The sequence below is a fragment of the Asparagus officinalis genome, chromosome 8 (assembly GCF_001876935.1).
Source record: "Asparagus officinalis chromosome 8, Aspof.V1, whole genome shotgun sequence".
Taxonomy (NCBI): domain Eukaryota; kingdom Viridiplantae; phylum Streptophyta; class Magnoliopsida; order Asparagales; family Asparagaceae; genus Asparagus; species Asparagus officinalis.
In genome coordinates, this window is record NC_033801.1 from 102,767,097 (window position 1) to 102,783,435 (window position 16,339).

General features: G+C 37.9%; 1 protein-coding gene across 2 annotated transcripts; it reads left to right on the forward strand.

The window, feature by feature from the left end:
- Window positions 6,852-16,255, forward strand: LOC109819742 (peroxisome biogenesis protein 22-like). Of its 2 annotated transcripts, none has more exons than XM_020385603.1 (8): window positions 6,852-6,873; window positions 6,953-7,000; window positions 11,234-11,290; window positions 11,372-11,473; window positions 13,033-13,098; window positions 13,653-13,754; window positions 14,371-14,497; window positions 15,867-16,255. In XM_020385603.1, the coding sequence occupies exons 4-7, from the start codon at window positions 11,444-11,446 to the stop codon at window positions 14,485-14,487; spliced, it is 315 nt and encodes a 104-aa protein (XP_020241192.1). In that variant the 5' UTR covers window positions 6,852-6,873; window positions 6,953-7,000; window positions 11,234-11,290; window positions 11,372-11,443; the 3' UTR covers window positions 14,488-14,497; window positions 15,867-16,255. The 2 variants fall into 2 exon arrangements, with proteins under 2 accessions (XP_020241192.1, XP_020241193.1); XM_020385604.1 differs by having other exon boundaries at window positions 15,874-16,255.

The following is a 16,339-nucleotide window of genomic DNA, read 5'->3' on the forward strand; positions in this document are numbered from 1 at the left end:
TCTTCTGCATCAGATCTTGACTTCTATGGAACCCAAGATTCAGGATCTAGTTCTTCACTGCCTTACTGTGAAGGAACTCTGGGCCTTTCTGGCCGATCTTTATGGTGGTCGCGGCGACGTCAACCACGCGTATGATGTTATTCAGGAGTTGTTTCGAAAGAAACAAGATGGCAAGAACATGGATGACCACTATGGCGAGTTCAATCGCCTTGCTGAGGAGCTTCGCCAAATATTCCCTATTACTGGGGATATCAAGCAGATGCAGAATCAGTGGAATCGCTTGATGGTTCTCACCTATTTGTGCACTCTTGATCCAGGTTATTCCTCAGCCCGACCACAAATCATGGGAAGCTCCGCTGTAAGTTCCTTTGCTGAGACGTATCATTTCTTGAAGAATGCTATTTCTGCACCACACCCTACGACTCCTACAGCTAGCCAGGACCATTCTGCCCTTGCTACTCAGAATTGGCAGTCTACTAGCCGCGGAGGCTACTCTGGTGGACGTGGCCGTGGTCGTAGTGGTTCTGATGGTCGTGGTGGGTTTCATGGAGGTCATTCTTCTAGTCGTGGTGGACACAGAGGTGGTCGTGGTGGTCCATCTCGGGTTAGCCCTGGTGATGAATCAGTTATCCACTGTCACTATTGTCATGAGCCGGGCCACATGAAGTTTAACTGTCCCAAGAAGAAGGGGAAGGGGGCATTTTTGGCCTCTCAGGATATTTCTCAGGACAGCCACTTTCAGCCGCCGTCTCCACTCCCGGATGAGCAGCTACGCCGTCAATTTGAACAATTCCAGCTTTTCCAGCAGTATCAACAAACACAGGCTGTGCCGTCTTCCTCCTCTGCTACTCTTGCCCAAGCAGGTACTCCTACAGCTTTTCTTACTTCGTCTTCCACTCCAACCTGGATTATAGATTCCGGAGCTACTGATCATATGACTGGGAACCGAGGTATTCCGTCTTCTTTTTCACCTATTTCTAACTCTGTTGTCCTAGCTGATGGGTCTCGGAAACCTATTCGGGGTACTGGCAACGCGCTCACCACTCCTTCCCTTCCCCTATCCTCTGTCTTTTATCTACCTGATTTTCCATATAATCTTTTATCTGTCAGTAAGATTACTAAGCTTCTCAATTGTACAGTAACATTCTTTCCTTCATATTGCGTATTTCAGGATCTGGTGACGAGGAAGACGATTGGTACAGGACGTGAACGCAATGGCCTGTATGAGCTAGAGTTGGCATCCGAGCACGTGGCCTGCATCAGTACTGTTTCAGCTTTTGAGTACCACTGTCGGCTAGGTCACCCTTCTCTACCCGTACTAAAACTTCTTGTTCCCTCTTTAGGTTCTCTTTCCTCCTTAGATTGTGAGTCATGTCAGTTAGGAAAGCACCATCGCGTGTCTTATCCTAGTCGGGTCAATAACAGAGCTCTTCACCCTTTTGATTTAGTTCATTCAGATGTATGGGGTCCTTGTCCCGTCATTTCAAAATTGGGATTCAAATATTTTGTTAGTCCGCGGAGGCCACTCTGTTGGACGTGACCGTGGTCGTAATGGTTCTGATGGTCGTGGTGGGTTTCATGGAGGTCATTCTACTAGTCGTGGTGGACACAGAGGTGGCCGTGGTGGTCCATCTCGGGTTAGCCCTGGTGATGAATCAGTTATCCACTGTCACTATTGTCATGAGCCGGGCCACATGAAGTTTAACTGTCCCAAGAAGAAGGGGAAGGGGGCATTTTTGGCCTCTCAGGATATTTCTCAGGACAGCCACTTTCAGCCGCCGTCTCCACTCCCGGATGAGCAGCTACGCCGTCAATTTGAACAATTCCAGCTTTTCCAGCAGTATCAACAAACACAGGCTGTGCCGTCTTCCTCCTCTGCTACTCTTGCCCAAGCAGGTACTCCTACAGCTTTTCTTACTTCGTCTTCCACTCCAACCTGGATTATAGATTCTGGCGCTACTGATCATATGACTGGGAACCAAGGTATTCTGTCATCTTTCTCTCATACTTCTAACTCTGTTGTCTTAGCTGATGGGTCTCGAAAGCCTATTCGGGGTATTGGCAATGCACTCCCTACTCCTTCACTTCCTTTGTCCTCTGTCTTTTATCTACCTGATTTTCCGTACAATCTTTTATCTGTTAGTAAGATTACTAAACTTCTCAATTGTACGGTAACATTCTTTCCTTCATATTGTATATTTCAGGATTTGGTGACGAGGAAGACGATTGGCACAGGACGTGAACGCAATGGCCTGTATGAGCTAGAGTTGGCATCCAACAGTGTGGCCTGCATCAGTACTATTTCAGCCTTTGAGTACCACTGTCGGTTAGGACATCCTTCTCTACCTGTACTAAAACTTCTTGTCCCCTCCTTAGGTTCTCTTTCCTCATTAGATTGTGAGTCATGTCAGTTAGGAAAGCATCATCGCGTGTCGTATCCTAGTCGAGTCAATAACAGAGCAATTCAGCCTTTTGATTTAGTTCATTCAGATGTATGGGGCCCTTGTCCCATTACTTCAAAATTGGGATTCAAGTACTTTGTTAGTTTTGTGGACGATTATTCGCGTGTTACTTGGATATATTTGTTGAAATCCCGTTCTGATGTATTCTCAACTTTTCAAATATTTTTATCAGAAATACAAAATCAGTTCAAATCCACAATAAAAGTTTTGCGATCTGATAATGCTAAGGAATATTTACAAACAAATTTTGCCAACTTCCTTGCTCAATCTGGTATTTTGCATCAATCATCATGTGTTTACACTCCTCAACAAAATGGGGTGGCTGAAAGGAAAAATCGACATCTCCTAGACATTGCTCGGACCTTATTATTTCATAGACAGGTGCCTAAAGAATTTTGGGGTGATGCTATCCTTACTGCTTGTTACTTAATTAACCGCATGCCGTCTTCTGTTCTTCAACACAAAATTCCGTACACTTTGTTGTATCCTAACACTCATATGTTTCATCTACCCCAAAAATATTCGGGTCTTTGTGCTTTGTCCATAATTTTAGTCCTCACAAATCTAAACTTGACCCTCGGTCCCATAAAGGCATCTTTCTTGGATATTCTCGTACACAGAAAGGCTACCAGTGTTTCTGTCCGTCCCTCCAAAGATATGTTCTATCTGCTGATGTTATATTTTTTGAACACCAAGCTGGCAATTCTTCATCTGTGTCTCCCAGCCCCTCAGACTCTTATGACTATTTGACTCTTCAGGAAACTTCATTTGAGCAGATTAACTCTTTGGCTGACAATGGTACTGGTAAAGATCCACAGCGACTTCAGGGTCCTCTCCAAGTTTATACTCGTCGTCATGCTCCTGCTCCTGTGCCTCCGTCCACCTCATCGTCAAGTCCTGTTTCAAGTGCCCCTGTACCCTCCCCTGAGAATTCTGATGATCTTCCTATTGCGTTACGTAAGGGTAAAAGAACTTGTACTCAACATCCTCTCTCCAATTTTGTTTCTTACTCTCACATTTCCTCTTCCTTTAAATCTTTTATATCTTCCTTGGACTCATATTTGGTTCCCAATACTGTGTCCGAAGCTCTATCTATACCAGGTTGGGTTCAAGCTATGAAGGATGAAATGACTGCTTTAGAGCAAAACGATACTTGGGATTTGGTATCTCTTCCGCCAGGCAAAAAGGCTGTTGGTTGCAAATGGGTTTATACTGTTAAACTCAATCCTGATGGAACTCTGGCACGCTTGAAAGCACGTCTGGTTGCCAAGGGTTTCTCTCAAGTCTATGGTCTTGATTATTTGGATACATTCTCTCCTGTTGCTAAAATGACTTCGGTTCGTCTTCTCATTTCTATTGCTACTACCTATCACTGGCCTTTACATCAGATTGACATTAAGAATGCATTTCTTAATGGTTTTCTTGATGAAGAAGTTTACATGGAGCAACCACCAGGCTTTGTTCATTAAGAATGCATTTCTTAATGGTTTTCTTGATGAAGAAGTTTACATGGAGCAACCACCAGGCTTTGTTGCTCAGGGGGAGTCTCTGAAGGTCTGCTTGATGAAGAAGTTTACATGGAGCAACCACCAGGCTTTGTTGCTCAGGGGGAGTCTCTGAAGGTCTGCAAATTAAAGAAGTCTCTATATGGCCTAAAACAATCTCCGCGTGCTTGGTTCTGTCGCTTTACATCTGCAGTTCAAGACTTTGGTCTCAGTAGATCAGAGAAAGATCATTCTGTTTTTTGGAGACTAAATAATGGCAAGCGGATCTTGCTCATTGTATATGTGGATGATATTGTCATCACAGGGGATGATACAATTGGGATTAGCGGTTTGAAGAAACATCTACAAGAGCACTTCCAGACTAAGGATCTAGGGTCTCTCAAGTATTTTCTAGGTATAGAGGTGGCCAAGTCAAAGAAGGGTGTTCATTTGTCACAGAGAAAATATGTGCTCGATATGCTTTCAGAAGCTGGCATGTTAGGATGTAGAAGCATTGATTCTCCAATGGATGTAAATGTTAAGTTGTTACCAGATCAGGGGGAGCTTCTTGAGGATGTTGGACGATTTAGAAGGTTGGTGGGAAAATTGAATTATTTGACTGTAACTAGACCAGACATCACATTTGCGGTGTGTGTAGTCAGTCAGTTTTTATCAGCACCAAGAACTACTCTTATGGATGCTGTATTAAGAATTCTGCGATATCTAAAGAAAGCTCCAGGGAAAGGTCTCCTCTACTCAGATCAAGGACACACAAGAGTGGTCGGATTTTCAGATGCAGACTGGGCTGGGTGTCATGTTGATAGGAGATCAACCACAGGTTATTGCATATTTGTTGGAGGAAATATTGTATCATGGAGGAGTAAGAAGCAGAGTGTAGTATCCCGTTTTAGCGCAGAATCAGAATACAGAGCAATGGCAAATGTAACACTGGAAATGGTTTGGATTCACGACTTGTTGACAGAAGTTGGTCTTCCCCCAGAATGTCCTATGACACTATATGGTGACAATCAAGCAGCAATCCATATTGCTGAGAATCCTGTTTTCCATGAGAGGACGAAGCACATTGAAGTCGATTGTCATATTGTTCGAAGGAAGATTGTAGATAAAATCATCACTACAAGACATGTATCAACAGGTCATCAGTTAGCAGACATTCTAACAAAACCACTTGGGAAAACTCGGGTAGACTTTATTTGTGACAAGCTGGGCATGTATGATATATATGCTCCAGCTTGAGGGGGAGTGTTGAGAGATAATATGTAATCAGTAATATGTAATCAGTGGTTTAGTCCCACATCGGTTGTAGGACCAGGCTTGTATCCTTTTTTGAAACTATATATAGACTAGAGTATGAGACCCTAATCTCATATAACTCTTTTCTCTCCAAATCTCTACTTATAAGATTAACACCTACTGATGTATAGCTGTGCAGAACATGGCTGGTTCTTATATTAACAACTTCCATCTTTATTATAGTTTCATCACAGAGTTAGATCATCTTACTCTTGCCGTGTAATGAGGTATGTGTCCCTTTATTGCAAACTTGGCATTGTTAACTGCCACTGTTTAAAAAGCTTCCGCCTAGTCCGCCTAGGGGTACACCTAGGCCCGGGCGGTACCTAGGCGATATCTAGGCCGTCCATTTAGGTTTTGAGAGTGTTTAGGGAAATATTGTCTACTTACGTGGACTGCACCCTTTAGGCATTGATTGTGATTTTCTGTGTTGCAGTCTAAGCTCCAAATATGAACACCTCTACTACATTCTCCGACCTTCAGCAAAACCTCTTCGACCACCACTTAAATGAAGAAAAAAGTTCGCCTAGACACCAGTTCGGCACCTAAGTTTTCTATAACATTGACATTTACTATCAATGATTGTAATTATATTATAAAAATAAAAAAGAAAGCTTTCTAGGCTCTAGGCGTCGAGTCCAAAGCCTAGGCCCCTTAACGCTTTCAGTTATTATTTTAGCTATTTAGTATTTAAGTATGCATGGTTTATTATAAATGTAATATTGCTATCTATTTTTTACAAATTTATATGAATTTAATGTAAATTTTTATCACTTATTATAATTAAATAATTTAAAAGAAGAAGCATTGCCCTTTTTTGATCTATCCCATGTGTCATTTGTGAAAGAATTAATGTCCTTTGTAGTTCACTAAGAGGGAGTTCACATCAGTACTTTGCAGGGAGGGTAAAAAAAACCTCTTATAGCCCGGAAGTCTTTAGCAACCGTCCATGCTAGAATAGCACTTGCGCCTATAGCAATGGTTAAAAGACCACATGCAAATAAGGTAGGCTATACGCCTAGGTGTCTAGCTGCTAGGCGCTGGCTCTAACACCTAGTCCGCCTAGCGTCTTCTGTAACATTATTAACTGTATCTTAAGCTTTTTCTCCAAGCAATACCGATATAGATTATTATAAACCTTTAGCTCCGACAAAAAATTATAGAGACTAGTTAGTTTCTAATTTGCTTGTAAATTCTCATTAAGAATTAATGTGTCCTCATTTGAGTGTACTAGCTGTTGTATATGAATTATGTTAAGTAAATATTTTTAGAAGTTACAATTTGAAACATGCTACTCCAAAAAATTATTTTCTTGTTAATTTTATGAGAGGTCTCAGTTGCAGTTGTAAAAGTAATTTTAATTCTTATCAAAACAGAGACTACACTCTGTCACAACCTTTGCTGCTCTTTCGGTCGCAATTATCTTTGCTTGGAAGCTCTTGAGGGCTCCTCCAGAGAACCATAGAAGACAACCTAGAAGGCGTACTCCAGTTTCTGGTCCTTCTGGTGTCAGATTGCATTCAAGTACAACTTTCTCGTCCCCTGAAATTTGTTCGTCTTCTGGAGACTCAAAAGCACTTGATGCAGTTGATGAGCTGTTCCGACCAGTAAAGGTGTTAGTAAAAGTCAATTTAAAGTTTCGCACTTTCTATCAACAATTAGAATTCTAAGATTGTTAATTTCTTTTTCCAGCTGACTCTGGAGCAACTTGTCAGGCATAAGCTAAGTGAAGGGAGAAAGGTAGTTTTCCAACTTGCACAATTACAGTTTTTAATTGTCTTCTAGTACATGCACATTCTTGGGAACTCTTTCTAACAGTAGCTTACTGTTTTTCTATGAATCCACCAACCTTCTTTCAGTTTATGCCACTGATTTATTGAAAGAATTAATAATGTTAGCTGAAACTAGAGTTTTGGTCCACTAGCAAGGAAATTAAGCCTATATGCTCGTTTTGTTATATCTGATCTGTACTCGGTATATATCTCCAAGGTATGCCATTAATTGGGTATAATGAAATCTGATATTTATTAGTGTTTGGGTATTATAAAAGTAGAGGGGTAGACAAAAGTTGGTAATAAGGAATTCCAAAATTTATGAGATATGCCCATAATTGTTATTCTTTGGGATACCAAGTTTATGAGATTTGACATGTTTATAACCGTATGTATATACCAACTTTATGAAATATTGGCCATACTAGCTCGTGTAATGAAGAGTTCTTCACTCAAAATCTATAGGGGTATAATCATGTCAATTCTAAGCAACTGATTATAATTTATATAATGAAACCAGCTAAATATCCACCCAAAAAAACAAACTTTGGACGATTATCAGATAGCCTCTCTAGCTTTCAAAGTATTAGAACCCCAAACCTAAATTAGGGGTTATCATAAAACCCACTTTACCTTTAAGATTTTATTGGAAAGCCCTCTAACAATATTAACAACAATATTTCACATGGGTGGGTAAAATTACGCAAGGGGGTGTTTTTTTCTAGTGAAAATTGCGGTGCACACATTTAGAGGATTTTCTGATATAACCTTAAAACTAAAGGAAGTTTCTGATGACCCTAAATTTGAGGGGGTTTTCTGATCTTTGAAAGAGTTATGGGAGGTTATCTGATAATCGTCCAAAGTTTTTTCTTTTGGGGGAGGGGTTGGGGTAGGGTGGGGTCTGATACTAAGCCAATTTTAAACCTTTACTGGTCCTAGTACTATGCTACGACTTTCATATAATGGATGTAGTACTATCTACGAATTTTGCATAATCTAACTTCTAGATATCAACATGTACATTGCAATGCTTAGTGGAGTTGAATGAGGTTAATTGAGTACTGAGTCAATCTTGATTAAGCTACTTCTCTTCTAGCTTAACCACAAGCAAAGTCTTTATCCTAAATATTGGGTGTTGTCTACATGAATCACACTTTTCTACTCAGTTATATTGAAGGCTATCTCCTCCATTCAGTTTACTGCTTCTAAACAAGTACTCTAAGGCCTATCTCTGGTCCTTCTTTCTCTATTGATTTCCTATAATTTCTTAATTGGTGTATTTAATGACTTGCATTGCACATGACCAAACCATTTCTAACGGTTCTCTCTCATCTTGTTCAGAATAGGAGCAACCTCTAACTTCCTACCAATGCACTTATTTCTTATTATATCTCTTAGTGTATATTCACTCTTCTTTGTAATATTCCCATTTCTCCTACACTCATTTACTACACCTCTGTTAATTGTCTAACAATCTGACTTATAAATCATTGTGGAAGACTGGAAGTTATATCTATCCTATAGAATTTTTCCTTCAATTTTAGAGATATTTTACGATCACATAGAACTCAAAGATTCCTCCACGATCCTAAATTGTTTTGATGGACCAAATCATCCTCAACCTCATTATCTTGATGAACAATTGACCCTGAATTAAAAAATGATTACTCCTAGGTATTTCTTGAATTTTGACTGTTAATATGTACTATAACGCTCATTCTTTTCAACCTTCTACATGGAACTTATTTTGTCTAGTCAAATCCAATATTGTTCCTATGTCCTAGCTTATCTCATGTCCTATCTTGGCTTATTTAATATTGAGTTGAAATATACTTCTAACTAGTGTTTTCAAAGGCGCACACCTCATTGTGCCTTATGCGCCTTACAATGCGGGGCAATGGTGAATCGCCCCGTATTTGATGCAACAACGCTTTTTGCTCATCGCAACCATTCTGACTTTGCATAGGGCGCATGTAGTAGATAGCCTTATATATTTTTTGTTCGTTAACATTTCAATTGAGTTTTTATACTTATAACCCATATCCTGAAAAGCAAACTAAATCCATTAGGCCTTTATAGTAGCCTTCAATTGAGGACCCTAGCTAATCCTCATTTACTTTTTGATTTTTCTTGGATATTAGTCTTAATTTGATATTTGAATTGAAAAATTATGAACTTTGCTACTATGTTTGATGTGTTAGCATTAGAAATTAAGACCTATATTGTGATTTGGTAGTAAGAATTATTATCCTGACATTTTATGTGAATTTCTAAACATTTTCTTTTGTGCTTGATTATCTATCTTGAAAAATTATGTGTGCGGTGTGCACCTTGCATCACTCAGGCGCGCGCATCGCATTGCGCCTTGCGCATGTGCGCACAAAGATTATTTGCGCCCCCATTCCGCCTCGTGCATTGATAACATTGCTTCTTAACTTATTTAATTTGATAGTTCTAACGGTTGATGACCCTTAACCTTTGACATTGGGTGTTGAATCTTTGATCTAGTTATTTGGCTTCTGGACTCTAAATGTAGAAGTGCCCATGATATGTCAAATAAGATACGCGTAAGACTGATTTAGCTAGTCATGATGCTAGCTTGATTACGATTCAAAGTAATAGTTCAGGTACTCTTGTATATGCCTTTCAATGATAAACTTAGCTTAGCTCACATGTTTCTTTTAGGATGGTTCATTAGTTGATGAAGCTAATTTCAGTGTGAACATTGAGCCACACGTGATTGATAGAGAACTTTTTTTTGGTTCTGGCAGAGCTGATAGGCTCTATATTAATATGTTGATATGCAAAAGGCTTGAGCTTGTGTTGTCGTTCATGATGTCTTCAAATTATATGGGAGTTGATTCTGCTTTTTAAGGAATTTTAATTTTTATCTTTTGACAATTATTAGCTGCATTTTAAATTTCGTTGAGCATTATTGACTAGCCTTCATATGTAGCTCCTTCTGAAAGTCTTAATATAATTGAATGGTTGATGGTCTTTTATATTTAAGGAATTAGGATGCATGTAACTAGCTGACATTGTAGCCAATGTTCAAAAACACGGTTTTTATTATGTGCTTGGTCTAGGAATGCTTAACGAATAATTGAATTAAGCATCAGTTAATCAGATTATGTGGAATTATGTGTTTTTAATTTTATATATATATATTATTTATCATATGTTAAAATATATAAAACTCACGGAAAATAGAAAATACACTGAGAAAATACCTACAAACATTCGACTGAACATTCAATAACTGGTTAACCACTTTAAAATTGAATCCATGCATCAAAATTAATGCGATACTCAAAAAAAAGTGGGAAAAGATAGGGGCTAGATTTTTTTTAATTTACTTTATAGTTAGTTGGATCAGGTTTGGATAAACGGGGTCAACCTGCAATCAAATTAAAAAAGCCCGCATAAACAAATAATGCGGACTCTTACTAAAAATTGGTCAATTAAGCAGATGCCATTTGGGAAAAGATAGGGGCTAGATTTTTTTTAATTTACTTTATAGTTAGTTGGATCAGGTTTGGATAAACGGGGTCAACCTGCAATCAAATTAAAAAAGCCCGCATAAACAAATAATGCGGACTCTTACTAAAAATTGGTCAATTAAGCAGATGCCACATAATTGAGTGCATAATTCATATCCTGCGCATTTTTATCACACATCTGCTTAAGCTGGCGATTAAGTGGGTGCTTAAACCTTTCTTTAGAGCACTGATTGTAGCCATTTTTATCTGTATTGGCTTCAATTTCAATGAACAACAATTATTTAAACTTGTGGTTACCTTTTCTTCAAGGTTCTTTGGATAATCTATATAGATTATTCTTTTCTTATTTCATTCTTATTAAATAGCAAATATTGCATGTAACTGAGATTCTCAACATCCAATGTGGTTGATTACGTTGCAGTGACAAAATTCAATCTTCAAAGTCTAATTAAATTCATACCCTAACATTTCTGCTGTGGTTTGCGGTAGAATTCACCTAAAATTCAAAGTGAAAAAGGAATTGTGAACTTAATCAACTAGATGTAATTGTGCATATGCAGTAGATTTTTAAAAAAGAAAATTGATCAATTATATTGTATTATCAGCCTTCTATATGTATATTATCTGCTGCTTAGTGCATGTATATACTGCATGAGTATTGTCCTCTGGAGCTATAATCTTTCCATTTTTATCAAATTCAGGTTACGTGCCAGTTAGTCGGTATAATCCTCGAGGAGACCAGCCCAGAGGAGCTACAGGTGAATGATGATTACCTCATTGGTGTTCCTTTTACTGCTAATAAATAAATGGATTAACAGTATTTTAAATTGTCATTCCAGAAGCATGCGACTGTGAGGTCCTCCGTCCGTGAGGTGCTTTTAGAGATCACAAAGTTCTGCGATCTTTATCTAATGGAAAGAATTCTCGATGATGAAAGTGAGGTGTGTGCATACTTGGATTTTTTCTCTCTCCCTCCAATAGTTGGCTGTATATGACTTCTTTCCATGAAGTTGACCCTATTGTGCAAGACTAATCTTGAACATTGTGAGTAGTTTGATATTCATGCGTCTTGTAAGTAACTTGTAACGGTGCATAACGCAAGGTTGTTATGAAACTTTGTATGACCTTTGGTTTCAAAATTCTTTCTAGATTCATTGAACTCGGAAAGTATACCTTCTTAATTCTCCAAATTCCTGGCAAACTTGCTTGAAAAATGTTCAATTATGACATGTTTTGCAAACACTTGCCCATGGAGACTATATGGTCTCACATCAGATGTTTCCCAAGGAATATATAGAACCTTGATCAGTTCATTTCTAGGATTTCACTTCAAGGTCAACATATGTAAGAGTAGATATTCCTTACCAATGGCCAAGCAGGTTTGATTTACAATACCAAGCTTTTCTTTGAAGAATATGTGTCATGTCTAGTGAGTTTTTCTCTTGGAGTTTTCATCTAGTCATCTATTCTCTTTTATTTAGTTTTTCCCTAGTTACCTATCTTTATCATTGACATGAAACTTTCTGCATTGATAGACAACTCTAGACATTTTTGGCCTTACTTTTATGAGCCGTAAATAAGTATCATAAAGTTAAAATAATATAGAGTTTAATGATAACACTCGCTTGTAAAGAAGAATAGCACTCTCAAAGGTGGTAACTTGATAGAATGTACTCATACCCACAAAGTTTACAGGGTATCAATAAATCAATAATATGATGATAAATCTAAGAATAATATTTCATACCACAGGAAAATATTAATAAAGAATGAGGGAGAGGTAAAAAGTTAAAATTGAAAAGATAGATGTGTATAACTACTTTCGTTTCTTGATATTCTTTATGATACCTTGTATTTGCTGTTTTGAAATTTGCCTAAATGTGCTGGGCATATGTCATGGAGCATGGTGGTATACTGTAAAAAAGAAGATACTGAAAAAAAAGGGAGTCACAGTTGAGCAATACATGCATACATGCTAGGGAATGATACTCTGGTATATATCATGGAGATAACATTGTGGTACCATACATGCATGTGATACGTATAACCCTGGGGTACCATACATGTCATATGCACTACACGTGGTATGATGCTATGTATTTACGGTAAAGTTTTCTGATTAGTCATTTGCTTGAGTATCTCTTGTGACCTTCAACCCAGCAAAGCTGAATCACATTTTTGTAATCATGCTAGTATTGGACAGCATGCACCATCATTGTCTTCTTCAAAAATTATGTTTTTACGTTCTACAACTTGGGTTACTGGATCTCGTGTTATGGTTTGTGACTATTTTTGTTAAATCCATCTGATGTAAATTAGTAAATGTCCTTCAGGGAAAATGTTTGCATAAACATATGCAAAACATACCCCCGAATTTTGGCTCATTTCTATGTTTTTGAAGTAGCGCATCTTGTTTTTTTTGGTTTTTATTTTATTTTATTTTTACTAAGTATGCTATGCCTCTGAGCCGGTTTCTTACTACAAACATATAGTGGTGCAGGAAAAAGTTTTATCAGCTTTGGATGATGCTGGGCTCTTCATGTCTGGTGGTTTAACTCGAGATAAGGTGAGGCATCTTTCCCTTGTATTCTCTAGTAGTTGAACCTTAGGGGACCTATACTATATGTGATGTGTACTCATTGTTACTTAAAATAACATCTGAGCATTTCATCCATTAAACTTAACTGGCTATCTTTGAAACTCAACCATCTCATAATTTTTCTTTATTGTCAGTTTATATGGTGGAGAAAGAAGGGCAAATTTGGGATATTTTGTGTAGATATTCAGTTCTAGGCGGATTTGAGAAGGGAAAATTCAAAGGAGCATTTACTTTTGATCATAGATATTTTATTCTAGGCGGATTTGAGAAGGGAAAATTCAAAGGAGCATTTACTTTTGATCATAGATATTTTAATCAATTCATAGCCTCAAACTCTCAGAGAGCAATACTTTTACTAACTAAAAAATGGATCCAGTAGTTTTTGAACTGTAGGATATATACGTCATATTTGTAAATCATAATTATCCGGAAGGGAGATGATATCAGATTTATAGATCATATTGGTATCGAATTAAGATGTGACTCAATCTGATCGAACTATTTTCCCTCGTACTTTGCAGGTTATATTTTGTAGCACAGAGAATGGGCGCTCGTCCTTTGTACGCCAGCTTGAACCAGATTGGCATGTCGATACAAACCCAGAGATTATACACCAATTATCTGTAAACTGCCATTGGATCACTTTTACCTCTAGCTATATCAAAATATGTTTCTGCTATTGGACAGTATACTTTATCCGAACTAGGTTTTTAAAAAAGTATGACAAAGCATTTGTTTATATCTTCATTAAAAAGTTTTCATCATCCATCTGATCCTTTTCTTCAATAAGTCTGAGGTTAGCAAGCCCTTGCTAATTGGTGGACCATGGTAGCTAGCTCCCATACTGTAAATTTAACATTTCTGGCTAGCCCTTTATGCCTAGGCAAACAAAGTGTGGTCGTTCAAGATTTCCTATTTTGGGGAAGAATCTAGACTGATTTAGGATGTTGAGATTAGCTATTGAGAATTGCATTCGTCTCTGAGGTACCAGTTTAATGTACTATATTCCTAACATAACTGCAGGAGCTCCAAATACTTATCTCTGTTATAACATATTAACACCTAGTCACCTCCCAGTTCCCACTGATTGATGTCTTTCTTATAGTTTATTTTGGTAATTGAACTAAGATTTTTGCTATATATTTTCAGTACTTAAATGTTTATTTTCTTTGCCTGTTTTTGTAATATTAATTTTGCTTGCGTCACATGATAAATGACTCTTTATTTTCTTTGCTTCAGAGGTTCATCAAGTATCTGCTTCACATTTCACCTAACAAACCAGAACGTGCAGTTTCTTCAAATGTATTCAGCTCCACAGGCTTGGAGCACTTCTTTGGTGGTCCAGATATAAGCTAATATTTTTGTGGTAATTAACTAGTTCTTGCTTTGGGTTAATTTGAAGTAAAGTTCTTTATGGAACAGGTTTAGGAGTATAGTTGATACATGATGCACACATGTACTGCTGCATGAGAAACATATACATTAACAACTTCCATCAAACAAACCATAATGGTTACTTGTGGGAGACAAGGTGTGATTTTTAATGGATCAATCAAATAAAGGTAAACAATTTATTTATTTTTGACAATCTGAATATTGGAGAACAATTCCTCAGCTAATCGTCCATCAGGAATCAGAAAAGAGATTTCTACAATTGAAGATTTAATTATTCTACCAACTACCTGTTCAGTCACAAAACTGTCATTTTTTCAGGAGTAAAATTTCACTATACCCCCGGAACTTGAGGCGAGTTGCATAATACCCCCCTGAACTTTGGAAATTCTACTAAACACTATATACTTAAGGAATTTCACAAAACTGCCTGAATTTTTTAAAATTTCCACAAACGGAGTTAAAGGATTAGCAACTAAAATATCCTTTTTAGAAAAATAACCCCCTCTTCATTGAAATTTACCTGTTCAGCTAATCGTCTACTTTTGGTCACTTTCCTTTAAATAAAGTGTGTTAGTCAGTTTGGGGGAGTTTCTCTTTTTGTATTTGGGGTGTGGGTTTGTCCAGCTTGCCCCAAAGTTCATGGTGAGTTGGTGAAATTTACCCTTTTTAGCGTCTCCCCTGTCTTTAGGTCTGGAAGCCCGTAGGAAACTGAACAAGGTTCAAGGCTATATACAACCGGATTCTTTTTGTCATTTTTATTGAGATTATAACCGTCGTAAGTGAGTCCTTAAGACTTATCCAAATAGCAATATTACATCCGCTGAAAAGATTAAGTTGTTTAAACTTCGAGTCTGGCAATTCAATCCCTAACCTTAACCCTTAGTGTGGGAAAACTTTACTTTCCAATAGACCGGAACCATTGCTTATGTTGTTGTCCAAAGGGCAATTAGTTCCTCAAATCTATGAAGCACGGACACGCATAACATGAAGCCGTGTCGTGTCGTGTCCGTGTCGGACACACGTGTCGAACACATGTATCCTATGTATTTTTTAGGATTTACCTCGTGTCGGCGTGTCGGATGGCCGTGTCGGATCCGTGTCCGTGCTACATAGCCTCAAATCATCAAAATTTCTATTAGGACCTCCAATTCCAATTCTCATGAGGTGTTTAAAATTAGTCCCTGTAATTGCTAATTCTACTAGTGACTTGAGGGACTATTTTCAAAGTAACTTAAGAATTAGGGAATCTAATACCAATTTCAATGGTTTGAAGGACTAATTTCAAAGTATGAAAGATATAAGGAACTAATATTGAGAAACCTGTAAGTTTTTATATTTAGTGTGCAGATGTTGTGAACTTTTTCTATGGCGCACAGGTAGAAGAAGCCATCAGAAGTGTGGGAGTCCGCACCAACGGATGTTGTGCAATTTCTGTATTCAAATGCTGGTCAATGCACCGAATGTATTTTTCTTTGTGAAACTAAATTCCTATTCCAATGCATTATTTATGTTGCAATGTGCTCCAAAAGTTGAGTACAGTGTATATCAGCTCTATCATTGTATAATCTAAAAGTTAACTTATTAGGGGTGTGTTAATGAATTTTTTGTGAACGCTGTGGTTATGCGTGTTGTATCTATTGAACAAACGCCAGGATGTGTGTTGTATCTATTTGAACAAACGCCAGGATTTTCCGAAACTGGTTTTTTAGTGACGTGCAAGACAAAGATATTCAACCGCATCCTCTGTGTTGTTTCTCTGTTGGCAAACGGGTTTAGGTGAAATTCATCCATCGGGGGCTTACACCGTTTGGGT